At 40.0% G+C, this 22,560-nt stretch overlaps 1 protein-coding gene across 10 annotated transcripts in view; it reads right to left on the reverse strand.

The window, feature by feature from the left end:
• Positions 1-440: 440 nt before the first annotated feature.
• SLC9A6 (solute carrier family 9 member A6) overlaps positions 441-22,560 on the reverse strand; it is a 51,124-nt gene continuing 29,004 nt past the window's right edge. For 3 of the 10 annotated variants that reach the window (XM_081564991.1, XM_081565000.1, XM_081564997.1), the window contains 5 exons: positions 21,761-21,914; positions 15,467-15,497; positions 13,167-13,246; positions 7,514-7,619; positions 441-3,125 (listed from right to left, as the gene is read on the reverse strand). In XM_081564991.1, the coding sequence (XP_081421117.1) occupies positions 2,853-3,125; positions 7,514-7,619; positions 13,167-13,246; positions 15,467-15,497; positions 21,761-21,914 (644 nt within the window). In that variant the 3' untranslated portion in view covers positions 441-2,852. Of the gene's footprint in view, positions 3,126-7,513; positions 7,648-12,418; positions 13,247-15,466; positions 15,498-16,656; positions 16,747-21,670; positions 21,915-22,560 lie in introns of all 10 variants that reach the window. The other 7 variants (XM_081564993.1, XM_081564999.1, XM_081564992.1 and 4 more) reach the window with 5 other exon arrangements.

Consider the following 22,560-nt stretch of genomic DNA (forward strand, 5'->3'; position numbering starts at 1 on the left):
AACTTCTTACACACAATAAGAAAGTCCTGTCTTTAACTTGGAAAAAGGACTATTTGTGTGATTGTACTCTCAACCCAACTTGGAACTATCTTACCTAACTTTTTACAGAATTTACTCTCCTCACATAATGGAAGTTAACATGTTCATGACATTATCCATTACTGAGCTAACAGGCTACAAATCAATATAACAGAATTCAACTGCTTTGAATCATATTTCTTAAATGGTCCAACTGTGCCCATGAGCAAACACATCCAGCCTTACACATAAGCACCAAAAATTTGCCACCCCATAAGTTATGTTCTGTTAGGTTTCTGTTTGCTGCTTTTAAAAAAAACATCAGTCTTCCCCATTTCCCAGTAGGTATATAGGTAGAAAAATAAATGAAGTCAGCACTCTTTACCTCTTACTAGAATAAACTGTGACTCAAACACCGTGAATGGTTATTTGCAAGGCTATAATTTTTTTAATGACAGATTTTCCTAAAAGAAACCACTATAACGTCTGTCCAAGCCCTCCAAGGGAAAAAAAAATACATAAAGATTAAAAGTCTATTACTTTAACAGCACATTGCCAAACACGGACAACTAGGATACAATGCCAAGGAACCTTAAAAAATAACTTGAAAAGATACAACGTTCAAGTCATTCACACGTGTAGGGTCCACAAAGAACAGGAAAACAAGTCCGAGAACAGTTCTACTTGTGCATGATGAGAATTCTGACTGTACCTCATCCAAGTTCATTCAGGTGTCTTAAACCCATAGATGGATGAGCAGAGTTTGTTTTTTTCTTCTTTGTTTGGAGATGCACACATAGATTAGAGGAGAGGAGAATCTTCCAGATGCTGATTTAAGCACAGCAGGCTTGGTTCCCCTTTGATAAAGTACGAAGGCAGATTCAGTTGACTCAAGCTTTATCAGTTTCCCTAAGAAAAAGTCTTATGCATGCTGAAACAGACAAGTTACTGAATTTGTCATGCTAAGTATTTACAGTCATTTTCATAAAGTGAGCTCAGTAACTTGACAGGATAAAAAAGGTAGTTGTGAATTTCTTGTATAACCTTTTACAGCGTGAATGACTTTGTGGGTAAATGACGCTGAAGTTCAAAGCCCCTCAAACATGTTAACAAGAAGTTATTGACTGCATGAAGAGGCACACATTATAGAAAATGCACACTTCACGGGTTCCTGCATAGCAGGAAAGTCGCTACCACTACATAACAAATGGCTATGCCAACAGTTAGAGCTGCCACTCAAGGGTCCAACAGTAGAATTCCCTTAAAACCGCAAGGAGTGTTTGCATCACAGCAAGAAAACCTTTGGGAAAATAAGTATATTTTGTTTGGAAAGATATTTTGCATTGGACAATTTGAACATCACATAAAGAAAACCGTTTTCAAATTGGGTAAGATTTAAGGCAATGCTACTCAGACCTGAGGGGGGAAGAAACCTACAGAAGTTTGTTTTTCTTCTGAAACTTTGACAGGTCAGAATCAACGTTGGAAAGGATCCCCTCTGCTAAGCATTCAATGCACTGTTAGGTATTTGCAGCATTACAAAATAGAATCCACTTTCATACTCTGAATATGAAATGGGCAATTGTTACACACTCTTCCTTGAAAACTGTAAGAAACAAAACAAACATGGCAGCTTAGGTATTTCATATTAAAACGTCACATGAACATGAAGACAACTACACCTGGTACACAAAAAGGCAGAACCGTCCTCACAACAAGCTCTGGAGCACTGTATTCTCTCATGACTGGCTGTGGTGTACTGTGGAACGGTCATGGATTCATAAATTAACATCAACTACAGACTAACAAATGACAAGTAGACACATTAAGTTCAAAATTTTACATTTTGCTCCTGTCTGGCTGCTAAACAGCAGCGATTTAAATTGATATAAAAACTTCTGACCACAAAGCTTGCTATACAGATAAAGTACATAATCAAAAAGTAAGCAGCAATTGAATTTCTCATTTATACTTATCTCATATAGAGTATTTACAGATTTGGGGGGAGAGCTCTCTGAAACCACTACGCTCCTTACTCCCCTCCTGGCCTCTGCCCACCCCAGCCCCTCCAAATCAAAATCAAGTGTTCTGAACTATATACAACTACACTTTGGCTAAGTGGGCTGGATGGTGCAACGCTTTCCAAGGTCTTGGTCTGGAAAAAAGAAACAAAGTCTTGGAAGTCATGCACAGCCTTCTTTTCTGAGTAGCAGTGTACTGGAGCCAACAAATTTATTCTTTCATGGCAAAGGGCAAAAGGGGCCCCAGCACTTCACTCCCCAACCTGAATGGGCAAGATCTGAAGCCACTGGCCTCATGCACCACAACAGGTCACCAGACAAAAAGGAAAGAAAAAGGTCACGACAAAGGCAGCAGCAATCAACACAACTTTTCAACAAAGCAACTTCTCCTGCCTGGGCTCCCCCAGAAACAGTGCTCCCTCCTTCCTCTCCCTCCCCTCCCACAAGACAAAATTAATTCACATCACAAGAACTTGGTACTCTGGTTAAGTGGCAGGTAAATATAAGAAAGAGTAAATCTGTCACCTTGTATACCTGAACTGAGACATAAAGCTAACAGAACACAAGACATCACTGTGAAATTAACTTTTTAAAACAGATCCAGTTTACATAGTGCGGCCAATAAAACGTAAAAAGAAGAATTTGTTCACAATCTGCCTTGTACAGGGTATTTATAGTCTTTCAATGCCATATAAATAGCATTTATACAGCTTAAACATTCAGAGACATGCACTGGAACTTTTTAGGTAGTACGAATTTCTTCACAATCACATGTGCAAATTTTACAGATCACTAAGTGAGTAACTAGTAAGCTTAGGCTGGACCGTGTCTTGTATTATCTAACAAATTTAAGGGGGGTTCAGAATCATCCATAGGTAGAACCAGGCGTGTTCCCCGAATGACCAGTTCATGGTCCCCAAAGGCAAGTTCCCGATCAAAGGCATCTTCAGAACTGTTTCCCATAAGTCTCCTAGGGGCACCGGATGATGCTGACTCAGTGTTCACAGTAGAATCGCCATACGTCAAACTAATATCACCATCATTGAGGATGAGATCGGAGTCATCATCTTTCAACTGTTCCTGGTTCTAAATGCAAGTAAAACAAGTTTTGAGAATTATTATGAAAAATTAAAGAAACACTTCCAATAGCTGAATTTTCAAGGATGTTGTATTTTCTCTGACCCCACTCGCCCCACTGTGTGCCTGCAGACCGAAGTGCTTGACAGCTGCCAAAATCTCTAGTGCTTTCTCTTACCTCCTATCTCCTCTCCCCTCGTTCAGGTAACTAGCTCCTACTTATCACTGAGGTTTTCACTTAAAAGTCACTTTCTCCCAGAAGTCTTCTTTGACCACCCAAGGCTAGCTTAGGTGCCCTCTTGTGTTGTTCCCTAGCAGCTTGCACTTAGCCCTCTCCCTAGAGTGGCACTTACCCCTTTTCATAGCTGCACATGCAGGGGTCTGCATCACATCTCCCCCCACTAGACTCTAAATCCCTTGTATGCTGTAGCTCAATCACACAACAATTTGGGGCACACAGAAAGTATTCACTAAATGTAAGTTCAATTTATTGCTGAACAGGTTTAAATAAATGAAGTGCTTACTTTCGTATCAACAATGCCTAGAAATATTGAACCTTCACTACCCTCACTACATACTTGTCAAGCAGCTCAATAAGCTTTTGTTTTAATGGAAATTTGGGGGCCAAAAAGAATATAATTACATAAAGTTCCAGAAGAGGGAAAAGCGTCTAGGATATATGGTGCCATTTTGGTTAATTAAAAAATGTACATGTGCATAGTGAGAAAGGGTCCAGAAGATCCCCTGGAGGAGAGCATGGCAACCCACTCCAGTATTCTTGCCTCAAGAATCCCATGGACAGAGGAGCCTGGTGGGCTACAGCCCACAGGGTCGCAAAGAGTCAGACACAACTGAGCAACTAAACCACCACCACATATCAGTAAACAATGATGTCACAGTCAGCAAGAGATTGCAGCCCTCCAATGTGAGCTGGTTGAGTCTGAGGAAACTCAGGAAGGAAAGAATACCTGCCATCCAGCAGCCATCAAACTGCAGCCACAGCCCACAGTGGGCCCCAAGGGAGCTCAGGGTGTGAAAAACACAGGATACCTGCCCCACACAGCTGAGGTGCATATCAAAGGAATACTTTCAGTGAGCCCAGACTGTGCCATCTTCCCACATATACAAAAGCGCCAGATTTCTTAACTTGGGATATCTGGTTTTCTTTAATTTACAAAAACTTTTGACATTCAGACTTCCCACCCTTTGTTGCAAAATTTCTATATAACCTGGTTCCACCCACCCTACACCTCAGCTCCAATCCACCTCACTCCCCCTACCCCCATCTCCAAGGAGCAGTTTTCTCAGGGTTACTTGAGATGCGGCCTCCCAGACTTGAAGTCGCCAAAATTCCAACTTTGAGGTTGTGACTATTTTTTCAGTCAACAACAGAAAAGTCTAGAAGGGTATTCAACAAAATGATGATAGTGAGCTCTGCATGATAGGATTGCTAATGGTTTTTATTGTTTTCTTTATGTTTCTGTATTACCTGAAATTTTATTATAATGACTACTTATTACTTTTAAAAATCAGAAAGTCATTGTATTTAAATGTAGAGTAGGAATCATTGTAAATACTCATGCTGATACAGCAAAAAAAGTCGGTGACTAACACTCCTTGAGGGAAGTAGATAGAATCCTCCTACACCCAATTCTCCTATCCTGTGCATTTAAAAATGTTAAGTTTGTCTAAGATAGTCAAATAGACTGAGGACACTATTAGACTAAAATTTCAAATTTGCTGTTGCTGTAAATTTTTAAATTCTTTCCTGTTGCTAGAGATTTGCCTCAATACTTAGACAAAGACCTGTAAATTAAAAACCAAAGAAACCTGCTCCACCAACCAGCCATAATCCTTTCCAAGCCAATCCAGCTGTAAATCTAAGCTGTAAGTCTAAGGAGCCTGTCTATCACTTAATTCAGCAATGCCCACAACAAAGCTCTGTGGGGCCTTCACACATCAGCAGGGGCTCTTCAGCACCTTCGACTGCCTTTATTAAGTTTGAGGTTTGGGGCAATAGCTACCAAATTTTAAAATGCATACGCCTTTTGACCCAGCAATTTAACCTTTAAAATCTATTTTTTATAACTTTATATTATTCGGTAAACATATATACAAGGATATTCACTATGAACATTGTTTGTAGTAACAAAAATACAAAAGGAATGAGACTGACTAGATCAACCTTAGTAAAGCTACACTATGCAGCCACCAATAGAGAGAAGGTTCTCGTGGACTTTTACAAAGGTATCCATGCTGTGGATCATTAGGTGAAAAACAGCAAGTAGCAGCACAATACTATTATGATCCCATTGTGAAAAACAATAACAGACAGTCATATACACACATGGAAGTTTGTATAGATAAAATATATCTGGGACTATCCACAATAAATTCTTAAAAAGACTGCCTCTAGGGGATGTGGTGGGAGAAAGAGTGACTTTTATTGTTCACTTTGTACATTCCATACTATTTGAATATCTGGCTGTAAGTATGCTTCTTTTGTAATTTAATAAGGAGTTAGCATAACAAAAAATTAAATTAAAAGTGAAGTTTTATGGTTGTTATGGGTTACACTGCATTCCCCACCACCCCCAAGAAATATGAAATCCTAACTCCCAGTATCTGTGAATGTGACCTTATCTGGAAGTACAGACTTTGCAGGTGATCATGTTAAGATGAGGTCTTTAGTGTGGGCCCAGATCAAGTATGGCTGGAGGGTGTCCTTATAAAAGGGGGAAATTTGGAGACACAGACCTGCACACACACACACGGAAAATGCCAGGTGAAGATGAAGACAGAGATCGCGGTGATGCATCTTCAAGCCAAGGAATGCCAAAGATAGCCTGCAAACCACTAGAAGCTAGAGAGAGGTCTAGAACAGACTCTCAGAGCCCTTAGGACCCAACCCTGCTGGCACCTGGACCTCAGACTTCCAGCCTCCAGACTATGAGACAGTAAATTTCAGCCCAAGGAAGCAAACAGAACAACGTTGTATTCTGCTATATTTCACAGAACACACAGGCATTGTGGGACTCTTCTGGCTTTTCATAATGGTGAGTGGGTCTCTGGAATCCAAGAGCCAGGCCTCACTGACTTAGCTGACAAAGCTGGCTGGCCCCTCAGCAGAGAGCCATGTGGGCTAACAGGGTAAAGAGGGAATGGGCACTGTGCTTGATACGGGAGCCTGGGTAAAGTGGGAGGGAGGGACAAGACAACATGGGGTGTTCCCCCCACCCCATCAGCAGTCAGTGTGTGGATTCAACATAACATAGTGCTGCAGGGTATTCCTCCCTGACCCAGGTGCCACCCCAGCTAAGTCTCCCCTTCCCCGTCCATTCTCCATGAGATCTTCTCTAAAACACCATGGAGGAGGTCATAAGGAAGTGTGTATGTGTGTGTGTGTGTGTGCACACACACACACATCTATACTGTTTTACCACACCCTTGCCTCTCAAGGTGTTACATCAGAGTAGTCAAAACTGGTGGGTTTTGTTAACATGGGCACTTTATTTGATGTCACAGATCATTTTTGAAGGATTGGGTTAGAAGTAAAGTTTTTTTTTTTAATAAATTTATTTATTTTAGTTGGGGGCTAATTACTTTACAATATTGTAATAGTTTTTGCCATACATTGACATGAATCAGCCATGGGTTTACATGTGTTCCCCTTCCTGGAAGTAAAGTTTTTTTAAGAAAGAACTTGAAAAACTAAATGCTCATATTTTAAAATAAAAACTGGTTAGCATTTGTCATTTCTTTCTTTGTTGCAGTACCTGCTAAATCACCAATCTTACGTTGGCAGTTAAGGAAAAAATATGGAATCTAGATTATATCTAGGTATGTTCATGCCTCCCATGAGATATAGAATACAGGTAGATAAACTTGCCCTTATATCTGAAATAAAAGATCATCTGTTACACTTTAGGAGCATCAAAAAATGTTTTAGTAATCCTCTCAACATGACTGTGATGATCCAAATTTACAGACTAAAATATATAAAGTTAGCATTGAGCTCAGACCACATGCTGCAAATAAATGAAAACCAGCACAGAAATAGAATATTTTTTACTAAAATTAATGATAGTAAGATGATATTCCATATCTGTTTTCAAATGATGTTTCAAACAGTGTGAATTATAATAAATTTAGAGATAAATTATATCTATTTCATATATAATTTATACATAAATTATTATATATATAATAAATTTAGAGATTTCATCGCACTTTCTAGCTGAGCAACATATGTTTATATTCCTGCTTGTGGATTTTATACCATAAAAGCAAGCAAAGCAAAACAAAACAAAACAAAAAAAGCAGTCACCCATCCACAGAGCAGATACATTTAAATTTAACTTAATGAAGAACTGAGGTTCTGGATGAAACCAACTTACCTCATAGGCCTGGGGACTGGTCAGGCATCTCGCAATGGGGCCGCAGCAGGCAGGCAGGGTAGTAGTAAGAGGAGGCCCACTGTGCGTCAACAGAGGCTTCAGATAGCTGTGCTGGTTAAGGGAGAGCTGTGTTCCTTTATCAATTTAAAAAGAACACCCTGCTTGATTACAATCACTGTCACAGTGTACCTACCACTTCAGATAGCAAATGTCCCATTTCATGACCCTGTTATGTCAGTGAGATAGCAACTTTATAAAAATTTTGTAATATTATCTCTGTTTTGCAAATATGGAAACTCAGGCTCACAGAAGTCAATGATCTGCCTAAAGTCACACAAGTAAATGGAGGACCAATACTCAAATCCATATCAATCTGATTCCAGATCTTATGCCCTTTGACCACTACATCATATTGCCTTTGTGATTTTACTAAAGCCAAAATCACCCTCAATTTAGCACCGAAGGAGATACAGAAGAAAGAATACTAAAGAGCCTTAAAAGCGATTAAACATTCCAGTAGGAGAATACAGTAATAAAAAATGGTTTTCATTATTTACTATGGATTCAGCTGGCCTCTTCAATGAGGTGAAACTTTAGTATCAAAGGAAATGCAATTCTAAAAACATTTTTTAAAAATTACGCATCATGAGTTCCTCTGTCACAGACTCTCATTTTAGTATTCATCTATTCTCCAAAAATAAAAATAAAAACAGATGCAATAATATATTTGATACGTGAAAGGAAAAAACAGAGAATCATGAGAAAAAGCAGAGAAAGGGAGAAAGACACATATACATATTCCCTACTTTCTAAAATTACAACCTAAGGTTGTTCTCAATTAAAAATGAGGAGGCCAAAGAAATTTACATAAATTCTCATAAACTCTAAGATTAAAGTACTTTGTATAAACACACTTACATAGTTCATAAAAAATCTTGCCACACAAAATCACTGAAAATCTGGAATGATGAATTGTACTAGTGCATCAAGTACAGAAACTACTTAACAGGATACTTAGTATTGAGGCTAATAAGTCTTGGTGTTTAACTCTACAAGAACAAATTCCCTAAAAACTAAAACTTATCAAATATTAACCAAAAAATCTGAATGGTCCAGTATCTATTAAACAAACTAAAACATTGCTCATACAAAAAGCTCCAGGCCCAGAAAGCTTCACTGGTTAAAATCTTCCTGGCCCTTAAGAAACAACACCAAGCTTACATAAACTCCTCCACAAAACAGAAAAAGAGAAAAATTCTTCCCTACTTGTTTTATACAATTAGTACAATTATTATAGAAACTTGATAAGGATATTAGAAGAAAAAAATCACAAGCCAATACTTCTCATGAAAATAGACATAAAATATTAGCAACTAAATCCAGTGTCACACAATGAATAACATATTATGATCAAATGGGATTTGTTTCACCAATCTAAGATTGGCTTAACATTCAAACAATTGATGAAAATCAGCAAGATAAAACACTAAAGGAGAAAAAAGACACGTGATCATTTCAATTGATGCAGGAAAAGGGTTTGATAATATTCAATACCTATTTATGATAAGAACTCTAAGCAAACTAGAAAAAAGGGGAATTTTCTTAAATTGATCTCAAAAACCTACAGCTAATATCATACTTAATGGTGAAATATTAAAAAATATCCCCTAAGGTCGGGAATAAGACAAGAATGTCCACTATCATCGCTTATATTTAACACTATATTGGGAAGGTCTAGCCACTATCAGTTCAGTTCACTTGCTCAGTTGTGTCCAACTCTTTGCGACCCCATGAACTGCAGCATAACAGGCTTCCCTGTCCATCACCAACTCCCAGAGCTTGCTCAAACTCATGTCCATCGAGTTGGAGATGTCATCCAACCATCTCTTCCTCTCTCACCCCATTCTCCTCCTGCCTTCAATCTTCCCTAGCATCAGGGTCTTTTCCAATGAGTCAGTACTTTGCATCAGGTGGTAAAAGTATTGGAGCTTCAGCTTTAGCATCAGTCCTTCCAATGAATATTCAGGACTAATTCCCTTTATCACTGACTGGTTTGATTTCCTTGCAGTCCAAGCGACTCTCAAGAGTCTTCTTCAGCACAATTCAAAAACATCAATTCTTCAGCACTCAGCTTTCTTTATGGTCCAACTCTCACGTCCACACGTGACTACTGGAAAAACCATAGCTTTGACTAGACGGACCTTTGTCGGCAAAGCAATGTCTCTGCTTTTCAATATGCTGTCTAGGTTTGTCATAGCTTTTCTTCCAAGGAGCAAGCGTCTTTTAATTTCATGGCTGCAATCACCATCTGCAGTGATTTTGGAGCTCAAGAAAATAAAGTCTGCTACTGTTTCCATTGTTTTCCCATCTATTTGCCACGAAGTGATGGGACCAGATGCCATGATCTTCCCTTTCGGAATGCTAAATTTTGAGCCACCTTTTTCACTCTCCTCTTTCCTTTCACTTTCATCAAGAGACTCTTTAGTTCTTCGCTTTCTGCCATAAGAGTGGTGTCATCTATGTATCTGAGGTTACTGATATTTCTCCTGGCAATCTTGATTCCAGTTTGTGCTTCATCAAGTCTGGTATTTCGATGATGTACTCTGCATACAAGTTAAATAAGCAGGGTGACAATATACAGCCTTGACGTACTTCTTTCCCAATTTGGAACCAGTCCGTTGTTTCATGTCCAGTTCTAACTGTTGCTTCTTGACCTGCAAACAGAATTCTCAGGAGGCAGGTAAGGTGGTCTGGTATTCCTATCTCTTTCAGAATTTTCCACAATTTGTTGTGATCCACACAGTCAAAGGCTTTGGCATAGTCAATAAAGCAGATGTTTTTCTGGAACTGTCTTGCTTTTTTTATGATCCAACAGATGTTGGAAATTTGATCTCTGCTTCCTCTGCCTTTTCTAAATCCAGCTTGAACATCTGGAAGTTCTCGGTTCACATACTGTTGAAGTCTGGCTTGGAGGATTTTGAGCATTACTTTGCTAGCATGTGAGATGAGTGCAACTGTGTGGTAGTTTGAGCATTCTTTGGCATTGCCTTTCTTTGGGATTGGAATGAAAACTGACCTTTTCCAGTCCTATGGCCACTGCTGAGTTTTCCAAATTCGCTGGCATATTGAGTGCAGCACTTTCACAGCATCATCTTTCAGGATTTGAAATCAGCTCACCTGGACTTCCATCACCTCCACTAGCTTTGTTCATAGTGATGCTTCCTAAGGCCCACACAACTTCGCATTCCTGGATGTCTGGCTCTAGGTTGGTGATCACACAATCATGATTATGTGCATCATTAAGATCTTTTTTTGTATAGTTCTTCTCTGTATTCTTGCCACCTCTTCTTAATGTCTTCTGTTTCTGTTAGGCCCATACCATTTCTGTCCTTTACTGTGCCCATCTTTGCATGAAATGTACCCTCAGTATCTCTAATTTTCTTGAAGTGATCTCTAGTCTTTCCCATTCTATTGTTTGCCTCTATTTCTTTGCACTGGTCACTGAGGAAGGATTTCTTATCTCTCCTTGCTATTCTTTGGAACTCTGCATTCATATGGGTATATCTTTCCTTTTCTCCTTTGCCTTTAGGTTCTCTTCTTTTCTCAGGTACTTGTAAGGCCTCCTTAAACAACCATTTTGCCTTTTTGCATTTCTTTTTTTTGGGGATGGTCTTGATCACTGCCTCCTGTACAAAGTCATGAACCTCCATCCATAGTTCTTCAGGCACTCTGTCTATCAGATCTAAGTCCTTGAATCTATTTGTCATTTCCACTGTATAATCGTAAGGGATTTGATTTAAGTCATACCTGAATGATCTAGTGGTTTTCCCTACTTTCTTCAATTTAAGTCTGAATTTTGCAATAAGGAGTTCGTGATCTGAACTCCAGTCCCATCACTTCATGGCAAATAGAGGGGAAAAAGTAGAAGCAGTGACAGAGTTTTTGGAGGCTCCAAAATCACTGTGGATGGTGACTGCAGCCATGAAATTAAAAGATGCTTGCTCCTTGGAAGGAAAGCTATGACAAACCTAGACAGCATAATAAAAAAGCAAAGACATCACTCTGCTGATAATGGTCCAAATAGTCAAAGCTATGGTTTTTCTAGTAGTTATGTACAGATGTGAGAGTTGGATCATAAAGAAGGCTGAGCACCAAAGAACTGATGCTTTCAAATTGTGGTGCTGGAGAAGACTCTTGAGAGTCCCTTGGACAGCAAGGAGATCAAATCAGTCAATCCTACAGGAAATCAGTCCTGAATATTCATTGGAAGGACTGATGCTGAAGTTCCAATGCTTTGGCCACCTGATGTGCAGAGTTGACTCACTGGAAAGGACCCTGATGCTAGGAAAAGTTGAAGGCAAAAGGAGAAGGGGGCAGCAGTGGATGAGATGGTTAGATAGCAACACCGACTCAACGGACATGAGTTTGAGAAAACTCCAGGAGATAGTGAAGGACAGGGAAGCCTGACGTTCTGTAGTCCATGGGGTTGCAAAGAGCTGAACGCAAGTTAGCAACTGAACAACAATACCATAGATACGCATTCATTCATGTTTCCATATATTAGAGTCCTTCCAGAAAGTGAATGTAAAAATCCAGCAAACAGAATATAGTAAGTAGTAGCTTCTAGTGATAAGTGTCAAGTGCATTTTTCTTAAACATAGAAGGTTTTGATCAGAAAGTCAAAAGCAAGGGAAAAGGATTTTACATGGTTGTCCCAAATTCACTTCAATGGAACATAAACTAGGTTTTGATTCACTTAAAGTCTCAGCCAGAAAGAACTCCATAGTCCCTTTATCTAGTTCAATTTTCAAATAAGAAATTAATTTTAATAAATAGTGAGTGATAAAATTTTTTAAAAGGCATGATTTTGGGACTTCCCTGGTGGCCCAGTGATTAAGACCTCACCTTCCAATGCAGGGGCTTGGGTTTGATCTCTGGTCCAGGAGCTAAGATCTCACATGCCTCTTGGCCAAAAAACAGAAGCAGTACTGTAACAAATTTAATAAAGACTTCAAAAATGGTTCACATAAAAAGTATCTTTTTAAAAAATTTTTAAAAAGCATGATTTAAACAGGTTATTATATATAACCTGACAAAGTATTGCTATGAAGAGGACTGTTACAATAGGACAAGAAAGAAATCTGGTGAAGCACTGGCATTCTGAATGGAGAGGAGAATCTCCCAGTCTTCGGAAAGGTCAGAGAAAAAACATCAATGACTACTGTGGTATCCAGCATCGCTGAGTTTCTCATTCCCATGTTTCTTCCTAAGCCTGCCTTTCCTCTATTACCCTAGCAAGCACACTGACAAACACCAACAAATCCCTTTTGCAGCATTCACTCAATTAGCTAAAAGACAATAAATATCAAAGTTTACTCCATAAATAAACCAATATATCAAAGCAAGTCTACCATACAGGCTCTTCAGTCCCTGCACACAGCCAGCTTTTGCAATAACCAGTCCCTACTGGCTTCATGGGTTTTCAGAGGAATTCATCCGAGTGTGTGGGTAACCTTCTCCACTACACTGAAGGGGAAAAGGAAGACCAAAGGTATGTTTTATATTCCAATTCAGGAAGAGAGTAGTCAAAACAGTTGTTGCATTAAATTGGAATCATTCATATCCATACTGTTGTTTTCTCAATTAAGGATACTTGTGATCAAAGTTATACCACATCCGGAAGAGCCATGCACTCTCTGCTTTGGTAGTTCTTCTTTCACTTTCAGGAATACCCTGCAGACAATAAATAAGTCAATATATACATAAAGACAAAAAACACATTCATTTAAGAGTCACTGCTTTGTAGAATTACAAATATAGCCTAATTTAAGAGCTCGTATATTGCAGCTTAGGAATAAGAAACTGAAGTGTTTTTCTCAACACTTCTATTACTCAGGCTGCTTCCTGATTTATGAGTCGACTGGCACTTAGAAAAATTAATGTGGGATAACCCACCCCCTAAATCTGAAAGCCTTACACCCACAATGTGAATTGCACCTTAAGTGGAAAACATTCCATTGACATTCTGATCTTTGGGAGTTGTCATGGGTCCCAAAATTAACTGGCATTTTCAAAGATGCTACTATGTTGTTAGGACACTAGCAAAATTTAAGTAAGTAGGGAAATTCCATGGTAAGCCAGGATGGGTAGGAGGGAAAACTAACACAGCAAGCAGATCTCTCAAAAAGAGCTCCCCCCAAAACATAAACTGCATCCTCATGTGTAACACGGAGCAGTCAGCAGTAGCGCTGTGAGGCCATCTGGTTCATCTCGGCTCTGATGTGAACTAGTTGGGCAAGTCCCTTTCCCTCCCAGCCTGAGTTTTTTCATGAATACAATGCAAACCTTACTCAAAGGCTCTTTCCAGCATGAATGTTCTGTTTCAATGATTTTCGAAGAGTACAGTTTAGATTTTGGGTTTTGGTTCCTGTTTTTCCTGATCCTCAAAATAAGTGAATCTTCCTCTCAATAGGTAGCAAAACACAATACAAAAAGTCTGAGAACACTGCACAGGCTTACAGTGTTTCTTTTCACATCAGGAGGCATTAGTTTGTATATCTCCACTTTTTGAAGAGCAACAAATCTACAAATCTCACGATCCCCTCACCACATGAACACCTGTAAACCTAACCCCTACATGCTCCATAGTTACTCAAATCTTCCTCTCTGCTTCCCAGTGGACACTCGAAATATTGAGTAAACAATATACTGAGCCAAGGCATCCACAGTTTTGAGGGCAAAGTAAAAATGATATTTTTTTCTGGATGTCACAGTTGGTACTCACCTACCTGGTTCTCTCCCTGTCACTCCGTTTCCATTTGTCCTCTGTGGTGACAGAGGGGACATAACAGGTAGAGGCATATATAGATGGTGATCAAGCATTTGTCTGGGGAGCTGTCTGATCACTACTCTTGTTTCGACATGGGGGTGGAGGCACTGAGGGGCTAATACCCTTTGGAAACTACCCCAGGAGCTCATCATCATGGGAATTCATCCAGCCTGGTTTGTGCAATTATTTCAAACCCATGAAATTATACCTTAAGGTTCTGACCACAAAAGAGGCAGGTGTGTCCTAGGTCACATACAAAGTCATCACTCAATAGCTAGCAAAATTAGCATTCAGGAAATGAATCTGACAAAAAATTTTTTTAAAATTACACTCTGAAGACAAGTAGACCAGGGCCTGTTTCAGACAAGAAAAAGAACTGTTGTTTTCAAAGAGTTGCTTTCCATTTTCAAAAATCTCATTTCTATGATTTCCCATCTCATGTCTAGGGCAGAGGCACCTATTCAGCTGTGCTCAGAAAGCATTAAAAGGTGGAAGGAAAATGCCAGAAAAAGGTGGTCAGTCTAGAGAAAGCACTGAGTTACAATGCACTCCATCTACCAAGTTCTGGTTCAAGGAAACAACAGAGAAAGTGACACATGGGTGTAAGCAAGGAAACATGGGCAGGGCTGAGGCAGAGGGTAAGAAAGCACATTCTCCTGAACAGGCAGGGAAGCCTGGCTGAAGAGTCCAAGGCTTCTGGGCAGTTCTCAAGGGCAGCTGCTGGTCATCCAATTTGAAAGTTGCACAGGAAAAGCAGCTGGAGTGGGGCTTACATCAGAGACAAGACTTCATGCGCAAACCAAAATGGAAAAAGGCTCCCCGTGCCAGAGCAGTCACTTGAAAACCCAGGAGTGCTTAAGGGACTGTTCTTGTCTGTGGCCAAAGCCAAGCCTTGCCCACAGATAGGGGAGCTGTCACCCTTGATAACCACACGCGGCCTAAAATTCAGTTTTGTCTCTATCGAGCAGTGAGAAAAGCCAGGAATGATATGAGGTCAGTTAAAAGCTGATGCAAATAGGACAGGATGTAAATAACAGTGGCATGAAGTCTACAGTAGATTTGTTTTCTTTCCAAGCAACCGCACATTCGACAGAAATGCCAGGACAACACAAATGCATATTTACCAAGTGTTCTTGGTCTGAATCAACACCAACCCTAAAAGAAAAACACAAAAGGCAAATGAAATCTTGAAGCCAAGAAAAAAAAAAGCCTATTCACATATGAGCACTCTTAGGCAACTACTTTTCTCAACACAGAAGCTATGAAATGATTAATATTTTTGTGCTTCTCAACGGCTTCTGCTGTAGACTTTTGGCTCCTGCCACTTTCCTTAGCAACAGCTTGACTCCTAAGGCAAGCAGGGTCTACTAACCTTCTCTTCCTGCAAGCCAATTCCACTTACCAGTTTCAGAAAAAATAACTTTTTCTTCTGTGACCAAGTCCACAATAAGCAGGAGTCAGGGCAAGCAGTGCTGCCCCAGTGGCTGAATAAGAACTCTATGGCAGTTCTACAAACAAGGCTGGCCCAGTGCAGTTCCGGGAGGAAGCTGCATGTTTTCAGACCTCTCAGCTCTCCTGGCAACATTCTGTTATGATGACTGAAGAGAAGGCCCAATTCCAGGGTGTTTTTCCATAGGCGAATGGATAGCCATTAGCCATCGTCCTTCATGATTCTTTTTTATCTGCTTTCCATATCTCAGGGTACAGCTTCATTATGAGAAGCTCTCTTTGACTCCTCTATCTCCTCAATCCAAGCACTCACCATCTCTGTTCATTCTCTCTCTAAATTGTCTCTCAGATCCTCTCTCCTTTCCATTTCAACTGCTCAAGCTGGGGCCTCATTCTGACTCACAGCATCTGGAGCAACTGGCTGTAAGGGGCCCCAGCTGCCAGGCTCTCCCTGATAGTTAGCCATCTCAAGCAGAGAGCTCACTGGCTTACTACCTTTACAAAAGTCCCTGAGAGCAGCTTGTAACCCAGAGGGTCAGGTCTAAAGTCCTTTGTGTGGCATTCAAGACTTTCTTCAAATTAGCCACCCCCGCCACTCTGGCCCAGTTTTCCCCGCCCCCTCGCCCAAACACCCACTGGTAGTGAGACCCGACTGCTCCTCACCCCAGACCCTGTCCTCTCCTGAGCTTCCATGCCTCTGCTTGTGCTGGTCCCTCTATCTGAACTGTATGGTCCCTTATTTTGTTCTCCTTTTTTGAGTTCCAAAGGAACCATTCTATGACCCCTTCAGTCAGGATCATTTTTCCTCTGGGCTTTTATAGTACTTTCTAATTCCTTTATTATAATACTTAGTACAGTAATTTACCTGTCAGTCTCCCCAGATAGACTGTGAGCTCCTTGAGGGTAAAGGTCATATCCCAATTCATCTCTGTATCCCCAGAGTCTAGCATAGTACCTGACACACAATAGGTGCTCAAATGTTTATCGATTAAGGCCACTACTACAGACAACACAGAAAAAATAGCAGTGTGAGAAGCTGCAGCAGGAGCAGCCTAGTAACACCAAAGGGAGGAAAATGATGCACGACCTTATCTGGAAGGCAAGAGAATCAGGGCCAAATACTTGAAAAACAGATGGTCATAACCAGATTCAGAATTCCAAGAAATGCTCATTTTTTCTTTGTTAAGAAGCTATTTAATACCTCCTTCGCCATATTAAACTCTAACCACATTTGTGTATCTCAAGTGACATCTAGTGGTCTTGACAACAAATGTTTAATTCTCAGATGGAAGAGTACTGGAGGCCAAGTTAACGTAATAAACATTTATCAGAGCAGTTATTACCTGCCAGGCACTGTGCTAAGCACAGGGAATAGACACGATTTACACACAGCCTTGCCCTCCAGGAGTTCACAGACTGGTGGGAGAGACAGACACAACCAGAGCACAATCCCCAAGGGCTCTGCAGTCCAGGAGAGCTGGGTTCCAATCTGACCTTAGCTCCTTTCTAGCTGTTTGAACTTAATCAAGTTATGCGGCCCTATGAACCACAGTTCTATCACCTGAGAAATGGGGGTGATGGCCCCCATGCAGAGTTGCTGCAAGGATTAAACAAGAAAATGTGTCTAAAGATTTTAAAACAGTGATACATCATTGTTGTTGTTCAGTCGCTCAGTTGTGCCTGACTCTTTCTGACCCCGTGGACTGCAGCACGCCAGACTTCCCTGTCCTTCATCATTAACACTTGCTAAATGGTAGCTCTTATAATATCATCATTACAAGGCTGACTGAAAACAGTGCTATAACAGAGGTACTCTACAGTAAGCAGACAGAAGAGTGGTTCTGAGAGAAAAGAAGAGGGTGAAAGGAGGAGGTGTTTGAGCTATGTCATTTCCTGGGAGTGGAAGAGCATTCCAGGCAGAGGCAACAGTGTGAGCAAAGGCTCAGAGATGGAGAAGTGCAAACTATGTGTGGTACACAACAAGGAGCCAAAGGTGACTGTCACAAACTATGCAAAAGGACAGAGGAAGAGCTGGCTGGCTCTCACTCGCTGAGGAGCCACTGTCCACACAACAGGACAGATCACATCATGTTCTTGCTTTGAAATCCTACAAGACCACCAACTGGATTTTATTTATTTTTAAACAGAAAAGCTTATTTTTAAGATATTCTTATTTTATTTATACATTTTCTTTTTAATGGCTACACTGGGTCTTCGTTGTTGCGTGAGGGTTTTCTCTAGTTGTGGCGAGTGGAGGCTACACTCAAGTTGCAGTATACGGGCTCCTCATGCAGTGGCTTCTCTTGTTGTGGAGCACAGGCTCTAGGGCACCCAGGCTCAGTAGTTGTGGTGCACAGGCTTAGCTGCTCCAACGCATGTGGAATCTTCCCAGACCAGGGATCGAACCCATGTCTCCTGCATTGGCAGGCAGATTCTTTATCACTGGGCCACCAGGGAAGTTCCAAGTGGATTTTATTTTTAAATTAGTTTATTTACCTATTTTTTAACTTTACAATATTGTATTGGTTTTGCCAGTGGATTTTAAAATCCAAACATGTACATTATCATTATGTGAAACAGAACACCATTCCATGTTCGATACATGAGACAAATGCTCAGGGCCGGGGCAATGGGATGACCCAGAGGGATGGGATGGGGAGGGAAGTGGGAGGGGGGTCCAGGAAGGGGAACACATGTAAACCCATGGCTGATTCATGTCAATGTATGGCAAAAACTACTACAATATTGTAAAGTAATTAGCCCCCAACTAAAATAAATAAATTTATTAAAAAAAATATTTTAAATATACAAAAAAAATAAATAAATAAAATAAAATAAAATAAAATCCAAACTCCTTACTGTGTCCTACTAGAACCAATAGCAGGGGTCCACTGATCATGCCAAGTTGGTGCACCTCCTGCTTTTGTGAATAAAGTCTTGTGGGAGTATGGCCATGGCAACTGATTCACGTATTGTCTATGGGGCTTTCATGATGGAGTTGAGTAGTTGAGACAGAGACCATATGGCCTTCAAAGCCTAAAATATTATTCTCTGGCCCCTGATAGGACACATTTGTCAAGCCCTGCCCCTAAAGGATCTTGCCCACCTTGTTTCCTACCTCCCTTTTGGTTACTATATTCCAGCTAGGTGGGCTTTTTTCCTTTTCATTCAACAGGCTGTTTGTTCCTGCCTCAGGACCTTTGTACTTGCTCTCCCCTCTGCCTGAACCACTATTCTTCCTGCTCACTGCTTACCTGGCATTATATTGTCATTCAGGTATCCTAAGCTCAAATGTAACCTCAGAGACACCTTTCTTGAGCTCCATCTATAAAATACACTCTATGCCCACCTACTATCATAGCACCTTGTTTGCCATCAGAGCATTTAACATCATCTAAAATAGTCATCTTCATTTCAGTTCGGTTCAGTCACTTAGTCATGTCCGACTCTTTGTGACCCCATGAGCTGCAGCACACCAGGCCTCCCTGTCCAACACCAACTCCCAGAGCCCACTCAAACTCATGTCCATTGAGTCGGTGATGCCATCTTCATTTACTTACTTGCTAGTTTACTATCTGTCTTCTCCCACTACACTACAGACTTTATGAGACCAGAGACCTTTTCTATCTTGTCACTATCACTGTACCTCTCCAGATCAGGGTCTCTTAACCTTTGCAGTACCAACATTTTGGCTTAGATTATTCTTTGTTGTGGGGGCTGCTCTGCATACTTGTGGGATGTTCAGCAGTATCCTTGGCTTCTACCAACAAGATGCCAGTAGCAGCCCCTCTCTTTGATTGTGACAATCAGAAATGTCTCCAGGCATTGCCAAACGCACCTGTGGGGAATCGCTGCAGCTGACAGCCACTAAATTTTACCTTAAAACAGCACCGGGAACATGGTTGGTGCTAAATTAGTATTCATTGAATAAATGAATAAAAGGCACATTTGAAGTATTATACTAAGAGCTTTACAGACATGAGCTCAGGAATCCTTACAACAACCCTGGAGGAAAGTACTGTCACACATGTTACCGACGGGGAAGCTGAGGCTTAATAAGGTTAAAGAACTTGCTCAAGATCACAGAATTACTAAACAAAGGGGCAAGAACTTAAAGTCAAGGCTAATCCTGCATATATGTTAAAACTGAAGGACTTTTTAGTATTCTCACAATTATACTCAACAAATTTGGGGGGAGGTAAGAGAAATTTAAATTCCAGTTTCTGCAAAGAGGCAAAAAACCCCCCCAAACAACAACATTAATAATAGTTAACCTAAGACTGTAAGATAATGTATACAACTGAATGCCAAACTATGGTACAGGACAGGCAAGATGGGGCCAAAGAGCTTGCAAAGCTGGTGAGGTGGATTCAACTTTATGTAAGTAGGTAGGTTGTCACGGAGCTTTTTCTGGGGGGTGGGGTAAGCGTGGGTATTTGGTTTAGCATGTGTGAAAGGCAGCTAGGGAAGAGAACTGATTCTACTTAAATACTGAGACTCCACTTAAGAGTGTTATTTTTTTCTAAATTATCTTACATTTAGCTTTGGCTTTGTTCTCCTTAGTAGAATAAAGAAGAACCTTCATTTTAAAACTCTTGAGGAAAAAAAAGGACCTTAATCCTTCCAAAACGGACCATCCTCATTTCTTGATGCAGAGGTCTAGGACAAATCAAGTGAGACTGGAGGCTCCTCTGTCCACCATTAATGGTATTTATGAGCTTGAACAACTAGAAACTTTTAAAGCCTCTATTTCCCCACTTGTAAAATGGAGTGATTGTGATTAGATAAATATACAAAATGCACTTAGCACAATGCCCAGCACATAGAAGGTGTTCAACAAATGCCAGGTCAAGAATATTATTTTGATGTATTTTCAATTATCCACAATAACAGCACAGGAATTGTAATAAAAGGATTTGAACAGTAAAGAGAGAGAAAGACAATCATAACAACATTCAAAGTCTGATTTAGGGCTGGTTACAATTTAGAGTATTAAAAGAAAGGCATAAAATCAAGAATGGACTCTATAAGACGTGAAAGAAATACTGTTTTCTCTAATGAACCTTACACATTCTGGAAGCTCAGTAGCTCTCAAGATCTATGAAGTTACAGCAAACACAGAAGTAAAACCTACAACAGCTTTAACTATAGACTGTTGTACCCATGGAAACAAATGCAGAACTCCTGAGATACAAGGAAGCTTTTTCCAATTGAATACATTAACTAGTGTGCATTCAAGACTAAGATCTTACAACTTTGGCCTTGGATTGTCAGGTCAGAAACAGTGCTGATCATGAAGATAAGAAAGAATGATAATACCTAGTTGTTGATTTGGGCTGGGATAAATCGGACTGTCTCATATGCTGCAGATACAAAAAAATTTTTGATACAGTTTGGAGATACAAATAATAAGCCTTAAATATATGCATATCCCTTGACCAGAGCAATTCGACTTCTAGGAATGCATCCTAAGGAAACAGCCAAGTGCACAATGGTATATGCATTTCCAAACATTCACACTGTTAATCATAATAGTAAGAGCAAAATTCACAGTTAGCCATAATAACAAAAACCTAAAAACAACACAAAAGTCCAATGGTAGAGATTTGGTTAATAAATTACAATATAAGCAGCCATTAAAATAATGATATTTACTAAAATAAATGTCTATGGTATATTATATTTAAAAATCAGTTTATAAGAGTACCTATAGTGTTGCTTCTTTTTGTTAAAAAAATACATAGAGCAGAGCCAGAGGTCTGGAAAGACATCCTTCCAAGTGTTAACAATAGTTTTTAATCCTTCCTTTGCATATTTTCCATTTTTTCTGTGCTACATGTTATATACTTATTATAAAGAAGAAATGAAATATTAGGGACTTATCTAAGCTTAAAATTCTCTCATGGTTAAAAGAAAAATAACCCAAGTTACATTTTAATACTAAAATGAGGTCCACAGTCAATACATACCTTATATGCAAGCATGACAGCATGGCAGTGGTGCCACCACCAAATACCCACACAGTAAAAAACACAATCAGAAGTGTGGTACTGAACATCATCTGCCGGGCATAAGTGGCCGTATCTCGAATGGCCAAGGCAAACGCCATCGCGCCACGAAGGCCTACAAGGGAACAGAAGGAGGACAACATGAACTTCATAAATTCAAAGACATAAGGTACATTCTGAGATCTTAGAATAGCATGAACAAATACATATTTCAACATACGTAGGTATATACAACCAAATACAAAAAAAAATAGTAGATGATACTCACAAGCATTGATCATTTAATAATTTTTTAAACTCTATTTTAAAATGTACTTACACTAAAGTTCACTCTTTCGGGTGTACAGTTCCATAAGTTTTGACAAATGTATAGAGGTGTGTGACCACTACCACAACCGAAACACAGCGGTTTCATCACCCCTCTCCCAAATTCCTTTGTGCTACCTTCTTTTTGGTCTAACCTCTCATTATCCTACCAAACTCTTGGCAACTACTGATTTTCTCTGCATTGCTGGGTTTTTGTATTTTTGAGGACGTCATGTAAATGGAACATACAGAATGAAACCATTTGAGCATGGCTTCTTTCACTCAGCACAATGCCTCTGAGGTCCATATATGTTCTGTGTATCACTGGTTTGTTCTTTTTAGCACTGAGGAATATTCCATGGCATGGAGGTGCCATTATTTTGCACACTCCCTCACTCACTGGAAGACAGACAATTGGGTTGTTTCCAGGTTTTGGCAATTATGAAGAGAACTGC

This window comes from Giraffa tippelskirchi, chromosome X (genome assembly GCF_054371585.1).
Source record: "Giraffa tippelskirchi isolate mGirTip1 chromosome X, T2T-mGirTip1v1.2.pri, whole genome shotgun sequence".
In the NCBI taxonomy this organism is placed as follows: Eukaryota; Metazoa; Chordata; class Mammalia; order Artiodactyla; family Giraffidae; genus Giraffa; species Giraffa tippelskirchi.